This window comes from Pinus tabuliformis, chromosome 8 (genome assembly GCF_031772625.1).
Source record: "Pinus tabuliformis cultivar Carrire ecotype Pingquan chromosome 8, CPIR1, whole genome shotgun sequence".
NCBI classification, from domain to species: Eukaryota; Viridiplantae; Streptophyta; class Pinopsida; order Pinales; family Pinaceae; genus Pinus; species Pinus tabuliformis.
This window is the reverse complement of record NC_142294.1, coordinates 960093333-960107340: the sequence shown is the minus strand read 5'-3', so window position 1 is coordinate 960107340 and position 14008 is coordinate 960093333. Positions and strand designations below refer to the sequence as shown.

Here is a 14008-nt window from a genome sequence, read left to right as displayed (position 1 = left end):
TAATATATATATATATATATATATATAATAATTAATTTGAAATTAACATTGTTTTTATATTATTTTATTTAATTTTTTTCTACTTTTATATTTTATTTTTATTTTTCTTTAAATTAGTGATGGTGGTATTTATGAAAAATTCTTTTAGATATATATATATATATATATAGTGTTTTATTGATAATTCATGAATTTACAAGGCTGGTTGGAGTGGAAGGGGTTATCCTTCATCCCAATAAAAGGATAGAATTAACTTTTTTTTCGGGCTAGGGAAGAGATCAAATAATTAGGCAAAAGCTTATGCCTTCAATTAGGGATTGAATCTAGAAAAAGAGCAAAGGATTCAAAACATAATTATTTTAGGAGACTTTCAAATAGTGATTCAAAGCTTAAGAAAGAAATCACTTCAAAAAGACCTTCACTTAAAGGTTATTGGAAAACAAATATTGGAACTTCTATCAACATTCGAAAAACAAGAAATATGTTATATTCTAAGGCAATATAATCATCTAGTTTACTCATTAGCCAATGAGGGAGTTGGTTTATCCCTTCACGAATTGAGTTTTCAAAGCTCTACTAAAATATGTTTAATCCCGTGACTAAACCAAAAAAATCAAAGGAGAATGCTCCCCATGTTAGAGAGTGCCAAATGGCACCATCTAAAAATCAAATCCATGCAAAGGAGGGAAAATAAAAGGTAAAGATAAGATGGCTAAACGGTCACTAACCCTCTATAAGGAACACAACGTTTATGGTGTGAAGTGAATTAATAGGAACCAGAAGGAGGTATGCTCCCATGACGCAAGTTGATTATCTGAGGCAGTTACAGAAACTAGAGTGGAGAAAAGCCATGATATAACTACAATCCACTTTAAGCATGTTCTTCTTTCAAATTTTTTGGGAGAGAGGTGGACTGGAGATTGGGCTATGAAGCTATATTTCATGTGAATTTGTGCCAAAAAAACAAGGGACGTTGGTCAATCTAGGAGGTTCAAAATTAGAAGTTGATATCTAGCCTCGGGCATGGGGGAATCCTAGTATCTTACTTATCTCGAGAACCCCTTCTTTGATTTAGAAATTAGAACAAAATGATTAGAATATCACAAGGAATAGTACGCAAGACTATCATTGCTTCAAGCCAAGGATGGATAAATCAATAAGGAAATAAATTTCCCATATAATGGAAAAATGAATCAACTTCTAGATGAAATTCTAACTCTACAACTGAAATTTTTCCATGTCTAGTATCACATCAGTTATTGGCATATTGGTGGAACAACGAAGTATCATCCACAAAAAATAGGATGAAATAATTAGCTTGTGCCAACAATTTTAACACCTTCAGCTAGTAATGGATTGGGGACCAATAGACCCATCCTTCTCGGGTGATGAGCAACTTGCAATAATGTTGAAGAATCTAGGGAAAATGAAGTTAATGATGATTCTTCTAGTCATTATAACTATTTGTGAGGCATTTTTAATTTTTCATATTAATACAATCTTTAATATTTGTTGGACACCTAATCCTCTAAGGGTTAGTGTGGAAGCCGAATAGACTAAGGAAGTCCAAGAGACCTTGGGATGTGGAACCCAACGATCACGCCATGTACTATAAATTTATATCATTTGTTAATAATAAACACACTCTCATGTTTATCTTTCCTATGTTGTTGTTGCCATGTGTGTTTAACATGGTATCAGAACTGCCGTTAGGCCTGGGCATTTTCAGAGATTGTCAGCGCTGCATTCTTTCCAGAATTTGTCTGCCATTTCCCTATTTATAGAAATATACTAATGCTGCTCTGCTGCACCTGGGCACTCTAGCAGACCATTTCATTTTGTGAATGTAATGCGTTGAATCTGTCTATCGGTTGCTCCTGCCCTGTCAGAATTCTTCTATTCTAAACCCTGTCAAAATTCTGCCATTGAGCGTTGGTTAAATGTATCTTTGGCATGCATTTGAACGTCTGCTCATTAATTTTCCATAACTCTAGTCAGTTCTGGCAGTGTGGAATCTAAAGGTTTCCGTAACTCCAGTCAGTTCTGGCAGTGTGAAATCTAAAGGTTCCTTTCCGTCAATTCCTTTAGCAATATCGCCATTGCATTTTCTTGTACTCCTTCCAAGAGTGATGATCAGAGGGTCGATCTTCATGAATGCTATACTATGAGCAACGAATCGTTGAGGGTCAAATAACAGAATGCTGCTTGAATCTTGAATCGCCAATTTGACTACTTCCAAGCTGCCTTTTCCCATTTCTATAATTCCTGTATTGTCTGAGTGGAATCCAGCGCTACCTAGTGAGGATTGTCGATTAATATTCGACGTGGTCAGTTCGAACGCTGCCTTGAACGCCTCTCCTCCCACGCTGCGCTGCTCACATTGAACGCTGGTGGTTGTATCACCTGTTCTTGGTGGTGTTTCCTGTGCTCGTGCTTTTGCCAAAAGAAACTATCTGATGCTCCTCTGGCTATGGTAGATAAAAGGCATCAAGGCCACAATGTTTCTAAGGTTATGAATTTGATTGGTGATGTGAAAGGGAAAGTTGTTGTCATGGTATTGTTGTTTTGAGTCCTCGTCATCTGTCACAATGTTGTTGTTGTTTTGAGTCCTCGTCATCTGTCACAGTGTTGTTACTGTTTTGAGTCCTCGTCATCAAAGAAATTGCATTTTTCACAAAAGTACTTTCCCATACAAACACCACAAGTAACGCAGGTTTGCTGAACATCTTGTCCAGTTCTACAAAGTGAACAGATAACCTTTCGAACTTCATGGCATGGTACATCATGTCTGTCAAGTGGATGGACATCCATTGAATTTTTGGCCTCATTATGACAATTCCTATAGTCAAAACGGGCTTGCAACTACATACGTCGAACCTCCCTGTGCTGAGCAATAGCTACATAAAGAGGTTTGCCATGCAACATATACCCCGATAAGTCTGCCAGAGCTTTGTTTGCTTCTTCTGGACTTGTAAAGCAAACAAATCCAAAGCCTCTACTAAGCCCCTTCTCATCCCGCATTATTTTTGCTGACGTGATTGTACCACAATGGCTAAATACACTTCGCAGTTCATCATCATCAATTGCATCATCAATGTTTTTAACATAAAGATTTGATCCCTGAGATTTTAATATCCTCTCTTGACGTCTTTCCTCGTATTTCCGCCGCAACATTTGCTCACGCTCTGCCTTCTTTTGAGCCCTTCCAACATATATTACCTTATTACCTATCTGCAAACCATTCATACTCTCGACTGCTTTTTTAGCATCATCTGGATCTTCAAAGTTGACAAATCCAAATCCTCTTGGCTTGCCACTTTCATCCTTCATTACAACACGGAGCCCTTATTTGGCATCTCCGGCGGTAGTGTGAACATCCATATTGCATGCATCCTTGATTAAGCGTATCTTTAGGCGGGTGTGGTGCTCACAAGTCGGGGCATATAAAGAGAAATCTGGCAGTGGAGGTTCTGGGTACGAAACCTTCGGAGGTCGAGGATCCAGAGGATTTGCTGTTTTTAACAGTGGTTCTGGTGCACGTTCCGGTTGGAAGGATTTTACCCCGACACATTCAGCTAGCAGAAACGACGACGAGCTCAACAAATTTCTGGCTCCTTCTTCACGATGCCATCTGCTTCTTCTGCTGTCTCCCACACCGTTTTCATACATAACACTGACCTCTATGCGCTGTTTTCATATATATAGCTGTTGTTTTGATATATATATGCGTTGCTTTTAAATACTATTTTGGCATATATACGTTGTGTCTACGCTGTTTGGCCTCTTAGATCTCGAGCAAGCTAATTCATTGCTCGCTGCTGAACTGAATAAATAAGCCGAATGCCACCCAGTTGAACATAGGTAGAGGTTTTCAAATGGGAAAGGAGATGACATATGGAGAGGGAAATTAATGATTTTTCTTTGTAAGGATAGGTCTGGAAGTAAAGTTTTGTATTGCAGCTTCCTCTTGATACAGAATTGTTGGTTGTGCCTGTGAATTCGACATTGTGGAGGCTCGGAGGGGAATTAGATTGATAGTGATATATTACTGCGTTGTTGTTTTCTATCTGCATTGGAACCAACTTTACTATTTACATTCAATGGATTGTGAGCATTATTCAAAAGAAAGTATGCTTACCAGTTTGGAGGAAAAGGATTTTCAGGACCACGAAATATAGTTCCATAGTTAATTGTATGATACTTAGAGGTAAAGAAGTCTATATAGTCCCTTATTACAGCAGGCAACATCAACTGAACCTGACTCTATTGACCAGAAGGGCAAACATTTCATCAGATGTATCAACATCTTAAAGAAAATTTCAAATCAACTTTGGAGAAAAAGGGTGACTAGATATTGTAAGCGGGTGTTGCTCCTTCCTCATTGATCCATAGCTGTAATCAGTTTTTTAAACTGTAATTTTGACATTGGAGAAAATGACTCAAATTGGTGAAGTATTAGAGTTTTTGAAAACTCTTATACAATCTACTATTGATGACACATTCCAAATCAACAAAGGCTCTCTTAGAAATTCATACATGTCTACAAAATGCACAAGAACAGATTGAATTTTTGCAACTTGAATCTCAACTACAGCAGGAAGAATTACAACAGTGGAGTCATCATTCTGAACTTGTTTTTGTTAAGAATATTGAAACAGACTCCCATAAACAACAAGACAATAATGTTACAGTTCATTTAGATTTAGTACCCTATAAAGCATCAAGGTTACATGTAGATGTAGAAGTTCAGCTTGCACTTTCCAAACCCATCATCAGACCTTGGCAAGAGCTTGTCCATAACAAGCATAGAATTGGTCTTGGATATGACAAGGACATGTCCTTTCATATTCCAGACTACTCCAAACCAATCCAATTTTAAAGTGTTGGATTTTTTCAGGACGGTTCATCTTCACCTGCTCCTCATGACAGTTCACCTTCAGCTGTTTCAGATTTTGGTTCTCTTCCACAACAGCCACAACATATTGTGAAATTCCAACACTGTGACCGAGTTGGCCATATGAAAGATTACTGTTTTGATCTTCATCCATGTAAGCACTATCATAAAACTAGTCATTCTTCAAACAGATGCTTCAGAAACAAACCTCCTGCAAGAACAAAGATTCCTCTTGGATGGATCGCTTCTTGGTAATGGGCATCAATAGCCAAGAAGATATTTCACTCACATGCCAGAACTTGTTCAAGAGTATTGAACAGTCTTGCAGTTGAGTTTTCTCCATCATCTCACCTTGTATCTGACAGGGGGGAAATGATGGTCATCTACAAGCTTCAAAGTCACATCAAGCGAGCCTGAGCCACAACCTGCCACACCAGTTTCAGAGTTGTAGCCAGAGACAAAGATGCCCCTGAGCATGCCTTTAGTTGGTAATGCCTCTTCAAAGAATTTGGGACACTTCCTCTAGCAGAAGACTTCAGCTTCTTGCCAGTTTCGGAAGAGTTCCAGCAATAGAATTGGGGACACTTCCTCTAGCAGAAGACTTCAGCTTCTTGCCAGTTTCGGAAGAGTTCCAGGAATTGCATTAAGCATTCCAGAGTTGGTGGTAATCCTTAAACCATCACAGGTTGAGACCTCCATTTTCAGGTTGAGGTTCTCCCTTTTATGCGGGGTGAGACCTCCCTTTCATGGTTGAAGGTTTCCCTCTTCAAAACATCAGGAACACTTCCTCTAGTAGAAGACTTGAGCTTCATGCCAGAATTGGAAGAGTTCCAGGAACTGCACTAAGCATTCCAATGTTGGTGGTCATCCTTAAACCACCACCCTTTATACCAACATTTCAGAGAGCACATTCAGCCTAGTGCTGCCATGCATTTTTGCATATTTTTTATTACAACTCTCTTCTTGGACTCATACATAACCCTTCGGATTAAGGGGGGGGGGGAATGTTGGACATCTAATCCTCTAAGGGTTAGTGTGGAAGCCGAATAGACTAAGGAAGTCTAAGAGACCTTGGGATGTGGAACCCAACAGTCACACCATGTACTATAAATGTATATCATTTGTTAATAATAAACGCACTCTCATGTTTACCTTTCCTATGTTGTTGCTGCCATGTGTGTTTAACAATATTAGAGTGTGTCTTCTTAGTTCATCAAATAGCTACCAAAAAAAAGAGACAGAAACACAAGTTATGCCAGGGCCAAAACCTCTCACTCTTTGAGAGGAAAACCCGCACAAAATTATTCTTATAGAGATTCCAATTGATGAATACCAAGATCATAACCCTTGACCTATTAGGCCACTCCAAGACCAAGACACCAATCCTCTTCTTTATCACTACTGAGATCATCATCATTGCTGCAACATTGAGGCCATATCTACTACATCACCGAGATCTTCATTACTGTTGTAACACCAAGGCCATCACTACTTGTTGGGTAGGGGTCCCCTAGGTCCAAGTTTTGTTTAAGTCATGTAAAGTCTCCACATTTTGAGAAGCAGAGTGTAATTCACGCAAAGTTCTAAGAGTCAAAGGGGATTTAGGGCGGGTCAAAGCCCCTTATTTTGTAAAGGGATGGGATAAATTCGACTATATCGAGCTCCGCCCATGGTTTTCGGACCATGGTATTATAAGAGAACAAGTTATATAAAGGGATGTCTTAGTGAGTCAAAGGCAACAATTCATGTTATGATATGATTTTGGGTTTGTAACTGGGATATCTTTCTGTATTCAGGGGAAGGGGAAGGCTCCTGTAGTTGTGTGCACGAAGACCTTGGTAAGTTTACCGTTATGTGCACAGGGTCAGAAAGATTGTATAAGTGAATATTTGAATTACTAAAAAAGAATTCAGAACATATCTGTGTATTTTTATATGTTCAAATAGTTTATGTATTTTTGCCTAGTTATGGTTTGCTTTTGTATATTTCTTCTGTAATTGCATCGCGAAGGTTGAGATATTGTTTTATATGATGAATAATGCATGTGAGACTAGTTACGTGCAACTCGCAAGTCTGCTAATCAATGACTGTAATAATAAGGTTAACGGTTCACGAAGGTTGGATTAAGCCCTAAACTAGAAGAAACCTTACAACCACACTGCATAGCCCCTCTAGATGCAGAAACCTGGTTCTAGCATCCCCCAATATTGCCTCAGGTGAGACTGTGGTTTGTGCTACGCAGATCGTTGCCGAAAGGGCCGATAGTATAGGGTTTTGTTGGTTAGTGCAGACTAACTCTGAACCTGGGTCTAAGCCCTTGAAGCCAACAAATGGTTCCATTGTCGGGACCGGGATCTATCTGAGGGATGTGTGATGTGGCGACTGACTAAAAAAGAGATCCAAGATTGGGTAGATCTGAAGTTGCATGAATTTGCAGCACAAGAAAATATAAATCCGCGCTAGTCAACAGAAAGGTGGTTACAGAGGTATATCTATACATAATAGCATGAGATCTTTTTCGCATCGTTCGCTAACGAGCTACACGAGTGGCTTTCAAAACTAGCCACAAACGAACCCTGTTGGAAACACGACAATCCTATTATGTGGACCCCAGAGTTGATTAAGCGACTTAAGGAGACTGAAAATAAGGTCGCAAGAGTTGTTGACTACTGGATCGATAGTATTCTTGGAGGCTTTATTACTGAATTCACGATTGACACATCAATATCCTACAATGAAGCTGAGCGTCGATTTTTCAAAGGTCCACGAGGTAAGTACCTGAATTCTTTAAAGCTCTGGATTAAGATGATGTTATGTGAAAAGGGTGTATTGCCTATGAATTAATGTTTAAAAGAAGCCAGATTGGATCTACGTGAAGCAGAAAAAGGTTTAGAATAAACCTTGATAAATTCGCCGAGGGTGAGTATAGTCCATTATTGGGTGAATCAAAAAGTGAAAAAGAAAGGAGCAACCCTAGTACACCTAGAGGTGCGTCATAGTTAGATAATCAAAGCACTTCTAGGATTCCCCATCCGACCACTCCATCTCCACCTTCACCTCCACCTCATACACGTACACCTCCACCTCCACCTCATACATGTACACCTCCACCTCATACACGTACACCTCCACCTCCACCTCATACATGTACACCTCCACCTCATACACGTACACCTCCACCGCCACCTCATACATGTACACCTCCACCTCATACACGTACACCTCCACCGCCACCTCATACATGTACACCTCCACCTCATACACGTACACCTCCACCTCCACCATTTAACATGGCTAACGTAGTGAAGATGCCTATTTTTAAGGGTCAGGGATCAGAGGATCTTGATCAATTTTGGTTTGTCGCAGAAGATGTGTGGAAAGCACAACAGGTCAATGACGACAATATGAAGAAAGTGTGGCTTGTCATAGAGTTGTAGGACAGAGCGCGGCCATGGTATATCAAGTATAGTACAACTCACCCAGCTGCTTCGCTAGTTGAGACGAAGAGTGCACTGAACGCGGAGTTCAAGGAGCTCAATTCATAGTCACAATGTATTACAAAAATAAAAGAAATTAAGCAATCAGTCAATGAGACTGCCTGGGATGTAGATCAAAGGTTAAAATGTTTGTTGGGACAAGTCAACTTCCAGATCTCCAATGAATAACACAAAGAGTGGTATATAGTTGTGTTATTGCCACATCTTAGATTACCATTATCGCAACAAAAGATTGGGATGCAGGCGGAAGCATCAGAAATCACGATGAAGTTAGAAGCTTCGTCGATACAAGATACTCACAGAGGGGTTCAGTAGATACAATCCCAGTTAGAAAGCTTGCATATGGAGCTACAAGATCTGAAGAAAGGAAAGGAAGTTTGGTCTGAGATGCGCTCAGAAGTTTGGTGTACAAAGTGTAAAGTGGAGGGTCACTATAAGGACTAGTGTCCTATTTATCGCGATTATGTGGCTGCCAGAGGTCCCAATCCTTTGAAACCGGAGCCTAGTGTTGGACCAAGTACCGGACTGAGTGTCTAGTGTAGTATTTGCCGAGTTGCAGGCCAGCACTCGACTGATCACTGTTATTTGTTACAGAAATATGTGCAGTCGCCAAGGCAATTATTTTGTAACTTCTTTCGATCAGTAGGACATGATGAGAAGGATTGTCGCAGCTATGATTTGATGATGGATCAAACTCCGAAATTTCGGATGCAAGTTGAAGGTTGCTCGCAAGAAGATCATGGTTCACCTGCGGCTTGCGAAGGATTTCAAGGTCGAGGAGGGGGTGCTGGACGAGGTCGGGGTCAGATCATATGCTATAACTGTGGTGAAGCTGGACATTTTGCGTGGGATTGTCAGAACCCCACTCACCCTTCCTGTCAGTATTGTAGACAATTTGACCATGTGATAGAGGATTTCCTTGTTTTAATGGCTAAGATGCAGGAAAAGAAGAATCAACAACCTACACAAAATTTACAAATGATGAGATTCGAACCGCGCGAGGATGATCCAAGCATTAATATAGTGACTCGAAGTGGTGCGGCTACAGGAGAAGATAAAGCATAGGGTAAAAATCCTATGGCGAATACATGGGTTAGGAAGGCAAGAGAGAAGAGTATTGGGTTCAATATGCAAAGGGAGAAAGAAACCTTCATGGAAGCAAATAAGAGTTTCATGGACATGGGATCTTCAAAATTAAGGACATAGACGCAACTAGTGCCACGAAAGAATCGGTCTGAAGTCACTACCACGATGGAGAATTCTAATCTAACTATTATGAAAGCATTTCTACTAGCATGTATGAAGTTCCTCAGAGATTAGAAAGTAGTAAAAGGATTGCAAGAGCTAATTGATAGTTGCGTTGGTAAAGAAAAGCCACAGCCTAAACAACATACAATAAACAAGGTAAACAGAAATAAGAAAAGAATTGGTCAAGAGATGCAATTAACTGTGTAGATCGGTGAATTCGAAATGGATCAGGTAATTCTTGACTTGGGATCTGATGCAAATGTATTGTCGAAGCAAACTTGGGAGCGAATGGGGCAACCCAAGTTGTAATGGTCACCAATTCAGCTGCACATGGCCAATCAACAAAAGATCATCCCGATGGGTCGATTGCATGGAGTTGTTGTGGATATTAAAGGAGAAAGTGTAGTAGTATATTTTGAAGTTATTGAGATTGTGGATGACAACAATTTGTATCTAGTGTTACTTGGACTTGATTGGGCTTTCAATATGGATGCGATAATCAATTTGAAGAGAAGGAGTATGGTGTTTGAAAAGAACGGTACCAGGGTCGTTGTTCCTTTAGATCCCTCTGAAGGAGCGCGATATACAGAACCCATCTACGAAGAATACAGTGATGAAGATATTGACCACATCTATAAGTTAATTGCGCGAGACAAGGATTGGATCAACCCCACTGCAAATGGGAGGATAAGTTGGGAGAAGGATAGTTCATGTCATTTAGACTTGGATGAAGAATTGGAGAATTGGAAGAACCAATTGCACAAAGTTTCTACTCTGCGTTGTAATAGATTGACAAAATCTCTTCGCTGCATATCCACCGAGGTACGTAATTTGCCATATTATGATGGGATAGGTGATGTCAGTTTATTTCTTGATGAGTTTGAAAGGAATGTACCAGAAGAACATCAATTCCAGGCCTTGGATATAGCTTTGAGGGCTACGCCTGCGCGATGGTGGGGCACACATAAAGATAATATAGGAGATTGGATGGAGTATTGTTGATTGATGAGGCTAAGGTTTGGTTATGCAAACACAAGGCTCGTAGAGAAATATAATGGTAGGGATGATCCTCAAGAACATTTGGCTCGTTGGGCTAAAGCATGGGGCGAAGAACCTCAACCAGAGTGGGTACACATATTTTATCATACTTTGGATGTAATACTAATGAATTGGTATATGGAAACAGAGTTGTGCCATGACACCACTGACTGGTATGATATGAAGGAAAGCTTCCTCTTGAATTTTAGTTTCAAAGATGGGTTTTAGTGTATAGATGATGCACTGTAGGAGATCAAAGCACCAATTTTTCAGACCCCGAAAGAGCCTACAACTTGGGTGCAGCCTGACTTGCGCAGTTGCAACATGCTCGAGAATGCTATAATATAACCGCGGAAGAAGGTGAGGAGGATCCACGCAACATCAACATCCTTAAATCGGAAGGACAACGCGAGGTTGTGGGACCAAATGTTGAGATACCTGATGTGTGTGAGGTTGTGAAGTATGCCTCACTGTGGGCTTTTAAGGAATCGACCCCGGCTACAGAGAATAAATTCTTCTGGGTCTTATTTGAGATGGATATGCACATAGTGATCAACCAAAAGCCGCCACTATCACCAAGTTTGCTTAAAGAATATCGTAGCATTGCTAACTTTAAAGCATATTTTCACCACGTGTATATCCACACAAAGAAATATTTGGAGGAGGTATGGTATGAGCTGCCATTCTTAGTTACTAAGGAGGACATCCTGCTAGTAATAAGCAAGTGGTATAGTAATTGGCTCACTCCACTTGTAGAATATCCGGACCAGGTAGGCACAAGTAAGACAAATCAAGCCACTGCAGGTGCACAGACTGAAAAGCCAACAACAAAGGAGAAAGTGCCTAAGAAGGTCACAATTGACCTTGAGAAGAACACCGCACAGGAAACAGAGCACAAAGTTGAACAGGAGGAACCAACCACTAATGAGGGAGATCAGGGTGGCACCGACCCTTTGTGTACATAGAGGACTTCGATTCCCCGTTTATAGTGAAACGACAGAAGAAGCCAAGTACTGGAGGCACGCGGAAGAAGAAGAAGTCAAACAGATTAGCTGGCACATATTTGATGGTCCTCACTGAGGGGGACATCGACAAGAAAAGAGACATAGTCTGAATTGTGACAGAGGACTTCTGGGGAAACATTGAAGACCAGTACAAAGCGGTGTTGACAAAGGTCCAACAGGGCCTCAAGAAGCTGGAAGTTCAGGCGAGCATGGTTCAAGCGAGCGTGAATTAGGTGAGCATGGGTCAAGTGAGCGTGGTAAAATTTAGTACCACTACAGAAATCACATCCAAGCTCTGGGTTGTGCAATTACCAGGGGGATCTCTACATTTTGAGACAACCAAGTACCAGGAGTGCGTGCAACACTGGAAAAATTTAAGTCTCAACCTTGTGGCGCTCCCCATTCAGACATTGCACAATTTACACCAGGGAGTGTTTGATGAACTGAAGATACAGGAGCAACAAGCTCTGTTGGTCATAAAAGAAGTGAAAAGAGACAACCAATAGATGTTCGACAAGAAGAATAAAGCACTCCAAGATTGCGATAAGGCAGCTGCGCGTAGATAGCAACTAGAAGAGGCTATTACTAAAGCTTGCAGTGAGCTTCCAGAGCTACAGATCCAGACATAGGTAGCCTCAGAAGAGAAGCTTCATAAGCTTGCAGCAACGGTCAAGGAATCAAAGGCAGAGGTGGACAAAGTCAGATTTGAGATGCAGATGCAGATTACGGAGCTCTAGATGAAGCTTCAGCCTACCACACCACTTGAAGTTCGAGAGCAACACGAAGCTGTAATAAAAGCTGGCATGGATAAAATTGCCACTGGAGTCAAGGAATGTGGTCAAATTTTTGAGGATACGATGGAGATATGGGCCTCGTTGTAGGAGGACCCACATGTGCATAAGATTGAGGTAGAAATCCATGACAAACAAGTACAGTTTGATGAGCTCAAAGGACCGACACAGACCTTAGCACTTGTGCAATGATTTTCCCGTCTTCAAGAGGGAACACTTTTGCAAGGATTATTGATGAGCTGCGACAGAAGGCACATATAATCTTTGCACGAACACATCCTTCGGAAGATGAGACCCGTCAACTCTTGCAGATAGTGGAGAGAAAGTTGAAGAGCATGCAACAGACTCAGAGAACAATCGATCTAACGACAAAAGGGCCGATGTTAGAGAAGCTCGTAGAGGAAGTTCGACAGGCCACATCGTAGTGCACATAGACACTTCATGTATTGAAGTTGGCATAAAATGACCTCAAACCAAAGGTTCAAGATGTACCAGCTGAGTGACTCAAGGACGAGTCACATCTTTGTGTTGGGGGCCTATTGGGTAGGGGTCCCATAGGTCCAAGTTTTGTCTAAGTCATGTAAAGTCTCCGCATTTTGAGGAGTGGAGCGTGATTCATGTAGAGTTCTAGGAGTCAAAGGGGCTTTAGGGTGGGTCAAAGCCCCTTATTTTGAAAAGGGATGGGATAAATTCGACCATATCGATCTTCACCCATGGTTTGCGGACGATGGTATTGTAACAAAAATAGTTATATAAAGGGATGTATTAGTGAATCAAAGGCAACAATTCATGTTATGATATGACTTTGGGTTTGTAACTAGGATATCTTTCTGTATTCAGGTGAAGGGGAAGGCTCCTTCAGCTGTGTACACGAAGACCTTGGTAAGTTTGTCGCTGTGTGCGTAGGCCCCTGTAGCTGTGTGGGCAGTGTCATAAATATTGTATCAGTGAAGATTTGAATTAATAGAGAAGAATTTGGAATAAATCTGTGTATTTTTATATGTTCGCATATTTTCTGTATTTCTGCCTGGTTATGGTTTGCTTTTGTATATTTCTTTTGTAATTGCATCAGGAAGGTTCACATACTGTTTTATTTGATGAATAATGCATGCTAGACTAGTTACGTGCAGCTCACAAGTCTGTTAAGTAGGAAAATGCTCTACAACTATAACAACAAGGTTAACGATTGACGAATGTCGGATTAAGCCCTAAACTGGAAGAAACCTTACAACCACACTGAATAGCCCCTCTGGATGTAGAAACTTGGTTCTAGCATACCCAAATATTGCTTGGGGTGAGACTGCGTTCTGCGCTACGCAGATCATTGCCGAAAGGGCCAGTAATACAAGGTTTTGTTGGTTAGCGCAGACTAACTCTGAACCTGGGTCTAAGCCCCTGAAGCCAACATCACTGCACCACCAAGATATTTACTTCTTGATCCAAGTGGATATTGGTGGCCACCCACTAATTCCACTTGGACCCCCACCATTGTTTCTTTTAGTTTTTCAGTTTCCTTATTTGTAGCATAATTTACTA

General features: G+C 40.8%; 1 protein-coding gene across 1 annotated transcript; it reads right to left on the bottom strand.

Moving 5' to 3' along the window:
- Positions 1-2862: 2862 nt before the first annotated feature.
- Positions 2863-3330, bottom strand: LOC149238658 (polyadenylate-binding protein 7-like). The gene has a single exon (XM_089369634.1). It carries the CDS (start codon positions 3328-3330, stop codon positions 2863-2865), a length of 468 nt encoding a protein of 155 aa, XP_089225760.1.
- Between the last annotated feature and the right edge of the window lie 10678 nt (positions 3331-14008).